The following is a 16,731-nucleotide window of genomic DNA, read 5'->3' as shown; positions in this document are numbered from 1 at the left end:
ACAAAGGTATAATCTCAAGAGTTGGTGAATATATATCTAAAGAAGAATAAAGTCATCTTCAATCAAAGAAATAATGATAAATATATACTTTCATAATCAGAAATTAAATTCAAACTATACTAACATAAAAAAATTGACTTTTTGAAGATTTATGGTTTTTTGTGGAATATAGTGTTACAAAAATAGATTTATATCCACAACATCAAAGAATATTTGTGTTATCGCAAACAGTCGATGTTAAAAGCTTAATACTCACTTTTCACAAGCAAATTTTTAAAAATAGTATCAAAAGATTCAAAAATTTTATATCAAAAATATATTTAATAATTGTTATATTGATGTTGTTCAATAATTTGTAGGGAATTAGATGCTATTACGTTAGAAAATGCTGTAGGATGTTGATTTGTAATCTGAAATGTAGATATAATTAAGGATCATAAAAAAATTGATGAATTCAATATGAATGTATTGTGAACAACTCCTAATGCCCATTCTAACCTCCTTACTAGCATGTTTTGGATAATAAATCTGAATAGAATGAAAAGGAAAGAAATGCGTAATTTTGGAAAACAAATAAAATAACGAAATTTATCTATTTCTATAACTGTCACTAAGGATGTCAATTCGGAAAATTGTTTTCGTTTTAGGAGAATATAATTTTCCATTTGGAAAATTTAAAAAGTGAGACGCGCAGGATTCGAATTTTTTTAAAAGTTGATTTAAATATATTCTAGTGTGGAATCTAAGGATAATATCATATTTAAAATAAGAATATACGAGTTTAGGTAGTATTATTTTTTTCGATAAATTTGAGAGTATGTACGTTTAGGGCATCAAAAGTGTCAATTCGCTCAGCGAAAGCTGAGCTAGCTTCGTTCTCGAAAAAATAGGGAAGAAGTGAAGGAGAGTGATACAGATGTTGACACATTCATATAATTTCAACAAATTTGATCAAATTGAAATTCAATGAAATTCAATTCACTTCATATCCTTCAGTCAGTACATTGACATCCTTCTACATCACAATGATAACGCGGGAATCAATAGTTCTACAACTAACTCAGAAAAAAAAACAAGATTTTTACTTCCAGCTTGCAGCTTTTAAAAAGTTTCGATGATAAAAATCACTCTACTCTTGTTTATAGATATGTGATGATAGTAGGTAAACATATTCTTATCGATTTTAATAAAAATATTTTTACGAAAATCTGAACCAATTACAGAGTTATTCATAAAGTTTATGATAACTGTAATTATTTCATCTTTGTTTTATATTTGAATAAACAATTTAATTTAAATTGCATAATATTTTTTGGTTGAAAGACAGGAAACTTAGTTGAGTTTGTATTATTTTTATCGTTTAATTCATCGTATCAGTGAGTGATCCAGATATTTAAGATATTTAGAAAAAAATTATTAATTTGATTAACAAATTTTAATCAAAATAGCAAAAATCTATTTGATAGCTGTAAACAAACAATAATTTTTATTTCAAGCAAAATCACTTATTTTCATCTAAACGTATAAAATTGTCAATTTTATAAAAATAAATTGAAAATCTCAAGAAATGTAAAGGAGAGTAATATTTTTCAATTTTCTTTTTTTCTTTGTCTCAAATATTTTCTGTTGGGAATTTTCTTGTTATCAAAAAATAATTTTAATATTTGTTTATTTTATTACATACAATAAAATTTTAAAAACTCTATTTCTTCTCAAGAAAATTTTTTTCCTTCATATGAAGAAACATTTTGTTCTCCATTTGATACTGAGTCTAAATCTCGATTTTTGAATTTTCTTCTTTCCAAATTTCTTTTTTCCAAATTAGAAGTTTAATTCAAATTTTCAATAGTTTATATATTTTCTCAAACCGTCTCAGATTTTCTCACTTTTTAGGGATTTTCTCTCAAAATATACAAAAATAGTAATATCAATACATGTGTCTAATATACTTTAAAACCATCGTGACAAAATTCAAAAACGAAGAGTTCTTCTCTCCAAATTTTTTTCAAAATCAAAAAAATGAGATAAAAAAGTACGTTTGGAAAATTCATTTTTAGCATTTTAGGAATTTTCTCACTTTTCTTCCAAATTGACATCCTTACTGTCACTATGTAATAAGTGATTAGCATTACGGAAAGAGCATTTCTGATTTTGGCAATCTCAAAAAAAAGAGGTTTAGGTGAAGTAAAAGTGACTATCGTCAGATATCTGCCAATGAGTATCTTAAACAAGGTCAGACAGTTCCCAGAGTATCATGATATGATTGACAAGAGCGACAAGCTCCGTGGCGACGAAGTTAAAATGATCGATGGCTACACAAACGGCTACGGAGAATGCTATAATGTCTACTACAAGAAGCAACCACAGGATCTTCAAGAATCTTATGAAACAATCGGAAAGGTTTCAACAGATCTTATCAACTCACTCAAACAGGACTTCTCTGTTAAGACAGATTGCCAAACAGCATTTGCCAGCTTAAAGCAAAGACAAGAAACCCTTCTTGCTGAATACAACAAGATGAACGCTAAGGAGGAAGAAGCCAGAAAGGCCCGTGAAACAGCTTCTAAGGAAGAGGCTAAGCTTGCAAACGCAAATTCAAAGGGAAACCAGGCTGAGATCGCTAAGCAAGAAAATATTCAGCAGGCTGCCAGACAGAAAGCTGATACATTAACAGAAACAGCCAACAAGATGCACTCAGATTACGATGCTTCCCAGAAGAAGCACGCCGTCGATTTCGTTGACGATTGGGTTTCTCAGATGAAGAAGGTTATTGCTGCCGAGAAGGAAGTTGCTGGACAATACTATAACATCGGTGAAGCAATTTATAACGCCGGACAGAAATTCTCTACAATCAACGATCCTTCCATTCCAAAGCTCGAGGAAAGACTCAAGCAGTGGGAGGAGTACCAAGTTGATTAAAACCTCAATTTGAATTTGACTTTAGTAAAACGATCAAATTTGGTCTATTTCATAAATCTACTACCTTTTTCATAACCAGTTCGTTTGTTTTTACTTGAAAATCCATCATTTTAAAGTGGATGAATTAAAATGACAATTTTGATTCTGGTTTTTAGCAGCATTTCATAGGCTTAATAGATTTGTATCAGTATAGATATTCAATGTTACTATATGTTATTTCCAAATTTTTATTTTTTAATGAAGTTGATTTCGATATCGGACATCAATGTTTTTTAATCAGCAGAATAATCAATCAGAACATTTTCCTTACAACAAAAGTAGTATTTCAATGCTATCTTAAAAGCATTTTCCAGAAAAATTAGAAAAAAATAATTATTTTACAATAGTATTATTTAACATTTTAGTCTAATTTTAAGACAAATCAGCAAACTTTTCATCTTTCCACTCCATCTTACTTTGAGCGAATTTGATTACTTCTTCTTTCTTCAATTTTCGTTCAAAATCTGCATTATTCCATGTGCTTACTACTTCTTCTGGTGATTCTCTTGTAAGGATAAGAGCAATCTGCTTTAAGCGTTCGAAGCTTGACTCCTTTAGCTCACTTGCCAAAAATCTAACAATTCTATCCAATAAAATCGATCCACGATGATCGAATTCCTTTGTTTTGATGATTTCTAAGAAATTAATTGCTACTTGATCTGAAATTTTTGCAATTAATTTGTTATATGCTGAACGATTCAAAGATTTCTTATAAATAAGAATATTTGTATCGAATTTTTCTGAGAAAGATGATTCAAGTTCTGTTTCAAGTGTAATTGTGATCTCTGCAACTGTTTCGTTTGTCCAATTTCCTCTGAATTTGTATAATAAGTCTCTAACGTTATCAGAAAGCTTCGCCATGAACTCATTGAAGTTTCTTTCTTGTTCTGCATTGAGTTGTTCTGATTTTCTTCGAAGAACATTCAAAGTACTGCTTAAAACTGAAAGATCATCTCCTGTAAAATGTTTGAAAGCTCCTTCGACCATTTCTGTGAGCTTTGTGAGGTGGGCAACAGTAATATCTATAAAGTTTATCTTTAAAATTAAATCTAATTTTGGTATTTTATCACAAACTTGTTCTATATGCTCTGTAATGATATTTAAGATAGTAACTGTGATATTTGCGGAGTTTGTCTTGATAGTTCTTGCCAAAATGTCCAAGAAAAAGAAAAAGATATCTCCTACAGTTTCTGTAACTTTATTGTTATCTTTGAGCTCCGAAAGTGAGGCAATCAGCTTGTTTTCGATGACATCGATGAAGAATTTTCGAGTTAAAATGAAATAATTTGATAATAATTCCATAATTGTGTTTTTAGCATCTAATTTCATTGGAAGACCTGTCTGTGACTCTGTTAATTCACCTGGAGCAATTGATTTGCAGTAATCTTTGAAAAATTGATCGTTTAAGCCTGGTTTTATTAAATGTTTCAAAAATTTCTGGAAAAGGAAGTATTGTTGGGACAAAACTGAAATTTCATCACATACTTGGTTTAGTGATTGTGCATCACCTGTTATTTTTTCATTACAAAGGTCAGAAACAGAACGATAATCAGAATAAGATTCTAGAATCTTTTTCGCTCTGTCATCGCTTTGTTTTAGTATCATTCGAATAAATACTGCTATTTGGCCGTAATCTTGAATTATTGGAGTAACTTCTTTTATCGATGTTGAAATTGAATCTAAATATGATACAAAAACATCAATGTGTTGGTTACCTGTTTGTGTACTTGATTTCGGAAGTTGAACAATTTTCATGTAATCCGGTTGTATTTTTTCCAAAATTTTTCTGAATTGGTAATAACTGAGGCTTTCTATACCCTCCAATGATGCGTCACAATCTTGGAAATATTTGAAGATCTGTTGAGGATCTGAATCGTTTTTAAGTGAATTTCGTAATAAATCGAGAGTTTGTTTCTTGTAATTATCGATTTTTTGGATGTCATCGTTCTCTAATAGATTTGATGGTATTTTAACGAGTCTTGAAATGTAATTGCAGCAAAGAGAAACATTATTTTGACTTAAAGCTGATTCTATTGAACCTAAGCATTCTTTGAGATCTGCAAATATCTTAACGTATTCAGCAGCAGCACTGCATCTTGAAAATGCTTGGTCTACTAAGTTAATTTGAAATGAAAGCGTTTGAGCAATTTGATAAATATTATTAATTTGATTGGTTGCTTGATTAAATAAGGCAGGAATGTTTTCTAATGAAGAAAGAGCTGTTTCAAGCTCAGAATGAAATTGATTTTCGATTTCTTGCTTTTCTGCTTCATTTGAATCAATGAATGCTAATGTCTGTTCCTGTTGCTTCAATGCATTTAACGACGACTGTAATTCTCTCTTCAAGTTTTCGAGATCTGAATTGTCGTCGGAAGTCATTGAAAATAACTGAGCAGAATGATCAGAAATACTGGAAAGATTATAGTAAACAATAGCTTTTTACTGATAAAATACAAGCCATATATGATTAAAAATTTATAATAAAAATAATTCGGAAATAAAATCATTTGAGGAGGCTAACACCTTTGTCCATTATCTTAAGGAACAAAGTAGTATTCATTACTATGTCATTTCGGTCGAAATGCTTATTATTTGGCAAATGAAGAATCACATGATGAATTTTATATACAGAAGATACTGCAAAGAACACCAAATTTGATTCTTTCATTGTTACTTCACATATTATTGAGAACGGCTGGAAGTAAACGATGTTTCCAAGCACAGATCCTGAAATTGTCCACATAAACTTTATACTTGCGTAATAAAGAGCTGAACCTTTCAAATCATGTTGCTCAATGTTCTTCTCCCATGGATAGTTCGGATATGTCTTATTTGCAAGTTCGCAAAGTTCTGGGTAATTCTGGACAATTCTTGGCTTCTTATCTCTGTTGTATAAGACATATCTGTTGCATTTGATACTGACAAGATTGAAATGTCTAAATAAGAAAGATCTGACGATTAAAGATAATTCTCCAACAGAATCAATGCAAAAGCCAGGTACTATAGAGTATAATACATTAGCATGAATAAAATCGCTATTCTGTACCTCGATTTGTCTTTCTCTTGGAATACCTAGCAATTCTATCAATTGTCTAGTGATTTCCATTTTTGCAGGTAAGACAATGTATGCAGTATTGCGTATCTGTTCTGGAATCAGTAAAACAACGCTCATAAAATCTAAGTATTGGTGTCCATACATATATAACCAATGATGGCAAATAGATATGACGGTGTCGTATTTTCCAACTACTGATCCATTGTGTATGTAATCTTTGTAGCAGCTTTTTGGCCGCCATTGTATGGAGTATGTGGTATATGTTGCGCACATTCTCGCAGTGTATGCATCAAATGTCATAACAACTGATGCTTGATTGATCAGTCGTGCTGGTAATTCAGAATCTGATTGATTAATTATGGCTTCTGAATAATTATTTGTACTATATAAATATCGATCACCAAGTTCACGGTTTATTTTGAATTTGAATGGTGCCTCCATGTTAAATATTTTCGGATTTCGAACATCATGTGTGATGTTTAAGTAAGTTGCGATTGAATTATTATTAAATTGTGGTCTTTTGAGGATAGGAACTACAAGACTCTGAAATTCGCGATTTCCTTGTGGTATGGTTGGGATAAATAAGCATCGAAATATTGTTACAATGAGAAAACCTGCGAGAATTAGGTTTCTCATTCAATATTTCTGAAATTAAGTATATGAAAAAGCTTCATTAATATCATTATTTTAATGAATTTATAATATTTCCGAATTTATCAATGTAAGGTTGATCGACTCGTGTAAAAGATATTGAAGTCTTGAATTCATAAAAATATACAAATATATTTGCATAAAAATGATAAGATATTGAAGATTGAGCTTTAATAAATAAGTTTCAAATTTTTGATATTAAAAGATTTGAAAAATAGCCAATTTTTACATGTAAAAATATTGTATTATGATTTATAACTACTTTTTCTTTATTTAATTTTACCAAAATTCTTTTAAAATCTTGAAAATGCAGAAATTTTCTTGAAATTTTTGAAATAAATTGATTATTTTATTTTGAGGTCATGGAGACAAAGATATCATTAAATTGACATCTGTAAGTGTTTTCTAGTTGGAACTTCATATAAAATCACAAATTTGGATCTAAAATCTTGTCACTTTTCAATGTTAAAATTCAAAGCTGAAGAAAGTGATGAAATTTTGAAGTTAACTATTGATCAACTCGAAAATTCTAATGTTTCCAATGAGGAGATAGTTGAAGCATTAAATATTCTACAATTACCGTATGAAGACCCTTTAGATTTTCCAATCTCAAAACTTGATTGTTTGATTGATGACTGGAAGAAAATTAAGGAAGCATTACTTGAGAGTCAACAAGTTTTCCAAAATTGCGTCCTCTTTTTGCATCAAAAAGTAATAAATGCCGAAATTATACAGAATCCTTTAAAGCCAAAGATGAAACTTACTATCTGCAATTACTTACAAGATAACGATATTGCCAGAGCTTTATTTTTCATATATTCAGTTTTTCAACAATATGAAGATTCACATGAAGCAATTACCGAAGATTTGATTAACGATTCATTCATAATAGCATTCAACACATCGGGATTACCTTGTTATTGGTCTTTACTTTTACTTAGTCAAATTTCATCAATAAATTTCGATTTAGTTGAAAGTAACAACTATGTAAGGAAGATAGGATGCTTATACAAGTCATATACAGATGAAAAATCGAAAAAATACGCTTTAAATGCACTTTCATTTTATATGTCAATTCCTGTTGACCAAAATCGGAAATCTAAGATCATTGATGACATAATACTAGACTTAAACACACCTTTACCTACTTCTGAGTCAATTCTAAGGCTAATTTCAAATTATATCGAATCAGATCAAGGAGATATAGAATTTATAGCTAGAAGAGGTATAATTCCAACATGTATAAGCCTTTTAAGAGTTAATAATCTCAGTCTGACCAGACAAACTGCTTATACAATCGTTTTATTGCTTTCAAAAGTTCCTGATGAATATTTAATGGACGAAACAACAATAACTAGGCTTGTTGAGAAGGTAAATGACCTTATTTTGTCTAATAATGCTGATATAGCTGTAGTAGGTATTAATGTTGCATGCGAATTGTTGAATTTGAACCAAGATATAATTAATAATTTCGAAATTCAAGGAATTGTTCAAAATACATGCGAAAGAATAACAGAATGCGAGTTTAAAGTAGCTGAACCTGCATTTAAACTCATAAATATGTTTATTGATCGATGTAATCCAAATTTTATTTCAATAATCATTCATCATGAGTCATTTTTAGTTTGTTTTGAGTTGTTGACACAAGTTAATGTTGATTATGCAAAAGAATTCGTAAGTAGTACTCTCTTTATCTTCAAAAAAGATAAATCATGGCTTGATATAGATCTTGATCATATTTTAGAAAATTTGTGTGATTTCATTGATGAACAGGATGAACCAGATGATAACTCCCTTTTACTCAAGTCAATGATTGAAAAAACTTTAGATGGAGAGAATTAACTTATTATTTTTTGTTTTTGTTTGTTATATAGAGTAAATCATTTTATAGAATGACATATTTTCTCTGATAATTCACAATAGTATCAAAATTAAACAATATTTTAAAAATTACTGTGTAAATTTTATTGGATATTACAAATTACAGGCCTTGTTGGATATTGAAATAAGTACAATTGTTGAATCTATCTAGAATTCTCTAAGTTTACTTTTGATTTGATGGAATGATGCTATATCTCAATAATGTAATATAAGTACAAGGTATAATTACGATTTAATAATGATATAGTACCAGTTTAGAGAGTTATTTTACTTCAAAATTCGAATATTTAGGTTATCAATTTGAATTTGTTGTCAATAGGCTATGTTCGAGTAAAAAGGACTATGTTTGCAAGGAAATTACATAAAGTTAATTTATTTATTGGATAATAAAAAAAAAAGATATAAAAAATTCAAAAAAATTAATTAAGACCGGAGCAAAATTCATAACTTCCAGCTTGAATAATATACTTAACACCTCTGAACGGTGTGTAGTCAACTCTTTCTAAATCGAGTTTTTCAATCTTGAAACCAGATGCAGTTTGTCCAACGTAAATAAACCTAGCTCCGACCATTGGATATCTTCCACCGAGGTCGAAGTTTGATTCTGTAGAAGCAGAACCTCTTAAAACTGCTGGTTCCTTCTTTCCGTAAGATTGGATTGTCCAAACAACATCTCTTGTAGCTGACTCGTAAGAAGCTCTTCCATCTGATGCAACAAGTGATGGTGTACCAACACCTGGTGGAAATGCGAAGCGAATTTCAATTTCTTCGACATTCTTTGGTAATGCAGCGTCTGGCTTCATTGCAATATCGAAAGATACACTGCCCTTTGACCAGACAAAGTGTGGTGTAATCCAGAGAGGAACTGTAGATTGTATTGCTGTAACTCGATATTTCATGAGAGTAAATGGTCCTTCTGGAGGAACAAATGGAATAATCTTACTCTCTCCAGACTCTATTTCAACGCAGCGATGGAATTGGATGTCTTCGAAGTGAATATTATTCGGTAAAATTAATTTACAAAGTGGTTTGCCTGCAAGATTTGCATTGCATCTAACTTCACCACGGATATGGCAAAATTCCGTTCTTCCCATTTGTGAGACGACTAAATCTATTGTTTCTAAGCAATCAACTAAGATTTGAAGATTGGCGTTGTTCTGAGGGTTAACAGCACGCCATGGCTTCTCGAAATCTAACTGGATACGATTAGCACCACGATTCTTTGGATCAACAGGTGGTCTATTGATGACAGTAGAAATTGCATTTGATTCATCTAAGAATGGGAAACCGAAATCAATAGCGAGGTCGAGAATTTGGTATACTTGTGTATATTCATTCTTGATGGAAAGCTCTGTTGCGCCATCTTTCAATAAAGTGCTAATTAAATAGCCGAGATGCTGAAGAAGAGCTACACCATATGTAGCAAAATCATCTCCTTCGCAAACACCAATCATCCAGATATCATTTTGTTGGTGTAAAAGAAGAGTATAATCACCTTGGCTCATAATTGATGGCGGAGGATGAGAACGGTCACGAATTGCTAGGCATGCAGCATCAATTTCTGAGCGAGGTACTTTCTCACGATATTGCTTTTCGATGAGGATCATTGCATCCTTGTTTAGAAGAAAAACACTGCTGAGCATTTTGGTTTCTGAACTTTACATATACCGCCCGACCTCAACTTTGATATTACATCGATTCTGTAACACAAACAAGTCTATAAAGATCAATAAAATACAAACATACTAGAATTGTACTGAAATAAGAAATAATGAAGAGATTTTATTTCCAAATTTTGGTGTTCTGACATTTTAATTATTTGTTTAATGATGCTTAGTTTTGATGCATACAAATCTATAATGAAATACATTTTCAATCCTCTCCAAAATCTCTAAACGTACACTAAATTATTTTGGAATGAGCTCATTTGGCCCATTTTCAACAGAAGCACATCGTCTTGAACAAGATAACTTGCAAATGAGGCGAGAAATTGATGAATTGCGAAGTGAATTAAACAGAAAAACTAAGAAATTAGAGAGAGTAATTGAAGAATTAAGGATTACAAAAGATCAAATGTCTAGATCACAATTATCTAAACATGATATTCATGAGGAAACATACCCTCGAAAATATTCACGTCGTGATGATAGAAATTACAATCAATGTTGCTGTTGCAAATGCTGCTGCCATTGTGATCCAATGAATGATCTTTCCAGAACAGAAGAATCTCTTCAAAGACTTGTTTCGAAATATGATTCATTAAAAGAAGATTATAAAGATCTTGAGAGAGAAAACGCTCGCTGGTCAGAATTTTGTTACTTTTTATATGGAATAGCCTCAACAAATCTTCAGTACTTCCCAGAGTATCCAGAAAATCACCCAGATACACAAAGAAAAGTAGTAATGTCATTGATCAGAAAAATTTGCAAAGTTGGTGGCAAGGAAATTTCAGAACATGCTGAATTCGAGTCCCTCAAAAACAAATATTCCAAAGTCACAAAAGGAATTTCAACAGTTCATCATGAATGCGATAATCTTGATGCAATCCTTCACGATTATCCTTCATACTATAATAGAAGAACAGGCGAAATAACAAGAATCGAGAATGATGTCTTTGACGAAGATGCCAGCTCAGCAAGAAAAAGAAAATATTCGAACAATGAGCACAAGGAAAAAATATCAACCAAGACCAAAGAAGTTTCTCCAGCATCAATATCAAGATCCATCAAGAAAGTTCAAGAAAAAATCGAAAACGTCTCAAATCAGGCAAATACAAAACCAACATCTTTGAAGTCAGATATCCAAAAACTCCATGAAGTTACTAAGCAAATTAAAGAAGACTACAAATCGATGTCGTTCAATGAAAAAGATATCCACTCTGATTAATCACATTGCTATATTGTTCTTTTGTTTTTTATATTACATTCCTTCATAAGCTTTTAAATACTTGTTTTCTTTATGATAATTTCTTTTGCATTTTTCCATTCTAATCAAGCATATTGGATTATTTGAGCATGAGTCCAGATTTATTTGCAATGGAGATAATGCACAATATTGTTCACTTTCAGAATGCCAGTATGTCTAATGATTCTATTATAGAGTAGCAAAATGAACGCTTTGCTCTGAATTCCTTATCGATTTCATATATTTGACCTCACAAAGCAAACGGTTATAAAGAGGATTCTTGAATCCCTATTCCAATTCAAAAACAATAATTTCTTCACGCATAACCATTATTTTTAATTCAATTTTTAATGGGTGGAATGATAGTCATAATGAAATCCTAATTTTTCGAAAATTTGAATGTAACATATTTTTCTTTCCAGTTTAATCTTTTCTAGCATGGAAGAAAATAATCCGAATCCCGGAGATGCAGCTCTCCAATACCTTATGCAAGTCATCCCAGACGTTATGAAGGATACAAACAAGAAACAGATTTCCCGCCATAAATTTTCATCTTACGAAGATGAACTGTTAAAGCAAGCTTACGCTAAACTTGGACCCAACGACTGGAACGCAATTGCCGAAGAGGTTCCAGGAAGGACAGCAAGACAATGCAGAGATCGTTGGAAAAAATATCTCTCTGGAGTTGAAAACGGTCCATGGACTGAGGAAGAAGATGCGCTCCTTCTTGAGAAATACAACGAATTGGGACCTAAATGGGCTCAAATTGCACAATTTTTCAAATCCAGAACAGATAATAACGTTAAAAATCGATGGGTTACCCGCGGCACTCGCGAAAAACATAAAAATGCTGTCGAAGCTGCACAAATCCCTGGTTTATTGAACGAACTTTTCCCAACAGGTCAAGGATCTTCAACTGATATCGCTCCTCAGCTACAATAAACAATGTTTCTAGTCGTTTTACATACAATTAATCTAATTTCTTTTTATAATTCATTCCATTCATAGTTTTGGTATTTAATTGAAAACTCTTCTATCTTCATAGCTATGGAAAACCGAGCTTATCTTTTCAATTTAAGTTAAGTTCAATAGTTGAAAAAGTTAATAAAAATAATTCATAGATATAAATTTAAATTTAACACACAAATTCTTAACTTGCCGTTATAAAATATAACAATAAGTAACAAAAATCAATTATTTCTTTCATTGTCTGCCTGGATAGCACGCGGATGATTTGCTAAATCAGCCGCAGTTGGTCTATCCGCCGGATCACGTGAAATCATAGCGTTCACTAAGTCTATAAGTTCCTGGCTGCAATCACAGTTATATAGATCGCCGCCAAGTAAAATCTGGCCGTTTCTAAGTTGGCCGTATCTATCATCGCCTCCTCTTGGAGCTTGGTAACCTGTAGAGGCTTCTAATAAAACCACACCGAAGCTAAATATGTCTGTTGTTGGTTCTACTGTAATTCCATCTGTTCCATTAAATTCCATTGTTTCGGGAGAGCAGTATGGCCCTGCACCTTCTTTGCCGCTCTCATACTCCCCAATTCTAATTAGAGTACCAAAATCTGCTAATTTAAAGAGATTTCCTTCGACTAATATATTGGATGGCGAAACATCAAGATGCATCCAACCTGATTTATGAACTATATTCAGAGCATTGCCTATATCATGTATTAGAAGCCATAAATATGGTTCTTCTAATACCATTGCGGCAATATCTCCATTATTGCATAATTCCATTTTAAGCATTGCAAAGTTGGGCTTATCGTAAATTTCGTATGATTTCACTAAGTATTTTGAATTTTCAAGGTAATTTCTCTTTTGAAATTCTTCGACAATTCTAGATTTATGTTTGCTAACTTTTAATGCCCATTCCTCGTTAGTAGTGATCGATGTTGCTTTGTATACAGATGAGTTTCCTGTTGATCTGATAGGCGAGAATGGATCTATTGACATACCGAGATTTCGACATATCTCTTCAAACTCTGTTGTCGCAAATTCAGGTGTTGCGAAATTGGTTGGTTTTTCCAATGCCATAAGTGGAACGTCTTCAAACCCAAAGTCGGGCAAAGGAAAACCATCACACATTATCAAATTTTAATTTTTAAACGTTATCCTTATCGTCGCTGTCAAATTCAGTATGCTGAAGATTGTCACTTTTTTGAAGATTTTACACTTTTCATTTAAAATTTTTTTTCTTTTGATGTCGCGAAATTATAATCCTGATTACAACCATCGCGAATATCAAATAACTCAACAAAGGACTGATGATAGAAGAAACAAATATACAGATCACGAAAGAAGTCATAAATCTAGAGAATATGATTACAGAAGAGATAATGATAAATACAAAGATAAAGATCGGAATAAAGACAGAGAGAAAGAATATTCAAGAGAAAGGCGATATGATAGGGAAGAAAGCAAACATCGTCATGATCGAGACGTAAAACCCCCATATGATAGAGAAAGATCTGATGATCGAAAATACACTCAGGAATACATACCACAATCCCAGCAAAAACCCGAAATTTCGGAACAACCACTGACATCACTTTATGAAGCGAAAGGACAACTAAGTACATTAGTCCGCATATCGGAAAAACGTAAGCAATTAACTAGCCTTTATAATGGAACCACTGCTGAGCAATGGTTTTTAGACGAATTATTAACTTGTTTTGATGTATTGATTCCAAGGCAATCAGGAATCACATTTTTATACTCAATTAACCGCAAAGTCAGACAACCTTACGAGCCATGGTATAGTGCAATTATTTCTAATGTTCCGGCTTTTTTACAATATCCTACGGGACCTCTTTTAGTTATCGACTTAATTAAATTACTACCAGAATCTGTTGTCGAAGATGTCGCATATGAATGCATTTCTATGCTTAGAGAAAAGTCTGATGAACAATATATTTCATTATACATCGATATTATTAGAAAATTCTCGAAAAATGACAAAATAATTTCCCAACTATTCGAGTTCAATTGGCCAGAATTGAAAGGACATCAAGAAATTGCAGTTGAATTAATTTCAACTTTACCAACGTCATCTACTGACAATCTCTTTACGAAATACGCTTCTCAGATATCATACATGACCCAAGATATCGATTTTGTCCACACAATTTGCGCATTTCTTGATTACGGATCTCCCAACGTTCGCGAACAGATATTTGCCTTAATGATGCCTTCCATTCGCGATCTCTCAATGCGAGATCCAAGTTGGAATGTCCTAGTTAACATGATTGTCACTGGATCTAACGAACAAATCAAAAAAATTGCAGAAATACTACAGCAATTGATTGAAAACAGTCCTACATTACCACCACATTTTGATATAGTTATCTCGAGGCTTCTTATATCACTTCAAGTCCAAGATCGAATAAATTTGGTTTCCAACATCATGCCTCACATTGATAAGCTCAACAAGCCTAAATTTGTAGAGACAATCAAATACATTTCTATGTTATGGAATGAATAAATTTGTTTTTTAAATAGAGTTTGTTTAATTAATCAATTTTTTTTAATAAAAGTGTTTTTTGTAGGTTATTTTTCAATAATACTACATTTAAAACAAAAGCCACATTATATCATTACAAACAATTTGGTTAGCTTTATATATTCACATTCAATTTTAATGGATTATTCATTATTGAAGATTCCAAAGATCACATCAAATAGCTAAAATAAAACATTTTATCATTTGTGTATAATGGATTCTTTGTGTCTCTTGAATTTCGGCATCTCATTCATTATACTTTTTGGATCTAATCTTGCAACATTTTAAATGAGAAAGTATGCATACTCTACATAGTAAAACAAAATACATAATGACGAGTCAATTTCATAGTATTTTTTCGGTTTGAACCAAATATTGAATTTGTATTTTCAAGTTTTATGAAACCAATAGATGAAGCATTCGAACAATATATGAACTTTCATGTTCGCAATGTTTAAGGTCAAATTTTGACAAAAAATGTTTTAGTCAACGTAAATTTAATTTGAATAATGGTGCAAAATTAAATTGACTACGCATAGATTCTTGATTTCTCATATTTTCAAAGATAAAAACTCAATATGATTCGTTATGAAAGATTTTAGACTGTCGTTCAAAGAATTTCTGCATTAAATACATATCATTATTCTATTTATAATATTCAACATTGCCAGTTTTTAATCAAACGAGTGAAAAATTTATTGTGAACTAGATTGATTAACCCTTAATTACCATGTAACAATCACGGATTTTTCACAATTCAATACAAATGTTCATGCTTGAATTTTTTTTATCGATGACTTTTCAATGTTTTAATCAATTCTGAATAGATAACAATTCAAAATGGATCTAAGTTTGAATTAATTATAAAATGACAATATGAAACGTGCCTTTCTCTCAATAACGTTTGTTGAATAATACGAAATTCACTGCACACCCTATTATACATCAATCAAATTTTTAAAGCTTTTCAATGATTTTATCGGGCTCTTTAAAAAAAATGTTTTGCCTTCTTTTTGTTTTTACACTATCAGGATTTACAGATACAAAGTCTTTCACTGGAGGATGGAGCAAATGGTTTGATAATCTACTTAGTTTACCAAAGGGATTCTCAAAAATTACAAATAAATTAGGACAAGCTCAACAACTAACAGACTTGATAGGCCCATTTCAGTATTACGATTTAACTCTTTTAAACGATAGCTTAAATGCATATATGAACAATAATTTAAAACCAATAATCAACCTTTCGGACATATTTATAAGCAAATTCGAATTATTTAAGAACGCTACAGAAGCTTTAGCTGATGGAATGAAACCTTCATTTTCAGAATTAAAAGAATACCTTCAAGAAATTAAAGGGGAAATGAATTCAGGATCCATTGAATCTTTCAGAGATATAAAAGGGTCTGTATTTCTTGGTGATTACAAGAAATTTGTTACTAGCTTTGCAATTTCATATATTTGGGTAATTGCAATTTTTCTTATTTTATTTATATTAAGTTGTATTTACAATTGTGTAGCACAAATTGGATGCCTTTGCTGCAAACTTCCTATTAAAGCGAATTGGCCGGGAGTCAAATCAACTGTTTTCTTCTGGGTAGGAGTAGCTTTATATTTAACAGGTGCATTCATAAGAATTACAGGTTTAACGACTGCAAAAGATTATGGAAATATCTTTGTAAATATCAATGAAACTGCATGCATAGTGACGAAGTCATTAGGAAAAGGCTTGTTAAATCATGGAAATGCTTTAATTTCAAGTTTGAATACAACTT

At 31.4% G+C, this 16,731-nt stretch overlaps 9 protein-coding genes across 9 annotated transcripts; 5 read left to right on the top strand and 4 right to left on the bottom strand.

Moving 5' to 3' along the window:
* Positions 1–2,199: 2,199 nt before the first annotated feature.
* Positions 2,200–3,004, top strand: TVAGG3_0266360 (uncharacterized protein; the record flags this gene model as incomplete). The annotated part of the gene is made up of 1 exon (XM_001583642.2): positions 2,215–2,919. The coding sequence occupies one exon, from the start codon at positions 2,215–2,217 to the stop codon at positions 2,917–2,919; it is 705 nt and encodes a 234-aa protein (XP_001583692.1).
* Positions 3,005–3,330: 326 nt separating this feature from the next.
* Positions 3,331–5,337, bottom strand: TVAGG3_0266350 (Golgi vesicle prefusion complex stabilization; the record flags this gene model as incomplete). Its single annotated transcript, XM_001583641.1, has 1 exon — positions 3,331–5,337. The coding sequence occupies one exon, from the start codon at positions 5,335–5,337 to the stop codon at positions 3,331–3,333; it is 2,007 nt and encodes a 668-aa protein (XP_001583691.1).
* Positions 5,338–5,461: 124 nt separating this feature from the next.
* TVAGG3_0266340 (glycosyltransferase family) lies at positions 5,462–6,649 on the bottom strand (the record flags this gene model as incomplete). Its single annotated transcript, XM_001583640.1, has 1 exon — positions 5,462–6,649. One exon carries the CDS (start codon positions 6,647–6,649, stop codon positions 5,462–5,464), a length of 1,188 nt encoding a protein of 395 aa, XP_001583690.1.
* A 395-nt stretch (positions 6,650–7,044) lies between these two features.
* Positions 7,045–8,561, top strand: TVAGG3_0266330 (armadillo (ARM) repeat-containing protein family; the record flags this gene model as incomplete). Its single annotated transcript, XM_001583639.1, has 1 exon — positions 7,127–8,506. The coding sequence occupies one exon, from the start codon at positions 7,127–7,129 to the stop codon at positions 8,504–8,506; it is 1,380 nt and encodes a 459-aa protein (XP_001583689.1).
* A 334-nt stretch (positions 8,562–8,895) lies between these two features.
* Positions 8,896–10,207, bottom strand: TVAGG3_0266320 (anterograde synaptic vesicle transport; the record flags this gene model as incomplete). Its single annotated transcript, XM_001583638.2, has 1 exon — positions 8,965–10,188. The coding sequence occupies one exon, from the start codon at positions 10,186–10,188 to the stop codon at positions 8,965–8,967; it is 1,224 nt and encodes a 407-aa protein (XP_001583688.1).
* A 254-nt stretch (positions 10,208–10,461) lies between these two features.
* On the top strand, positions 10,462–11,470 carry TVAGG3_0266310 (uncharacterized protein; the record flags this gene model as incomplete). The annotated part of the gene is made up of 1 exon (XM_001583637.1): positions 10,463–11,431. One exon carries the CDS (start codon positions 10,463–10,465, stop codon positions 11,429–11,431), a length of 969 nt encoding a protein of 322 aa, XP_001583687.1.
* A 400-nt stretch (positions 11,471–11,870) lies between these two features.
* TVAGG3_0266300 (RNA polymerase II transcription regulator recruiting protein) lies at positions 11,871–12,409 on the top strand (the record flags this gene model as incomplete). Its single annotated transcript, XM_001583636.1, has 1 exon — positions 11,888–12,391. The coding sequence occupies one exon, from the start codon at positions 11,888–11,890 to the stop codon at positions 12,389–12,391; it is 504 nt and encodes a 167-aa protein (XP_001583686.1).
* A 185-nt stretch (positions 12,410–12,594) lies between these two features.
* Positions 12,595–13,548, bottom strand: TVAGG3_0266290 (protein kinase protein; the record flags this gene model as incomplete). The annotated part of the gene is made up of 1 exon (XM_001583635.1): positions 12,640–13,542. The coding sequence occupies one exon, from the start codon at positions 13,540–13,542 to the stop codon at positions 12,640–12,642; it is 903 nt and encodes a 300-aa protein (XP_001583685.1).
* An 83-nt stretch (positions 13,549–13,631) lies between these two features.
* On the top strand, positions 13,632–14,947 carry TVAGG3_0266280 (armadillo (ARM) repeat-containing protein family; the record flags this gene model as incomplete). The annotated part of the gene is made up of 1 exon (XM_001583634.1): positions 13,658–14,938. The coding sequence occupies one exon, from the start codon at positions 13,658–13,660 to the stop codon at positions 14,936–14,938; it is 1,281 nt and encodes a 426-aa protein (XP_001583684.1).
* Between the last annotated feature and the right edge of the window lie 1,784 nt (positions 14,948–16,731).

This window comes from Trichomonas vaginalis, chromosome V (assembly GCF_026262505.1).
Source record: "Trichomonas vaginalis G3 chromosome V, whole genome shotgun sequence".
Taxonomy (NCBI): Eukaryota; Parabasalia; order Trichomonadida; family Trichomonadidae; genus Trichomonas; species Trichomonas vaginalis.
Note: the sequence above shows the minus strand (reverse complement) of the source record. Positions and strands in the feature narration are given on the sequence as shown.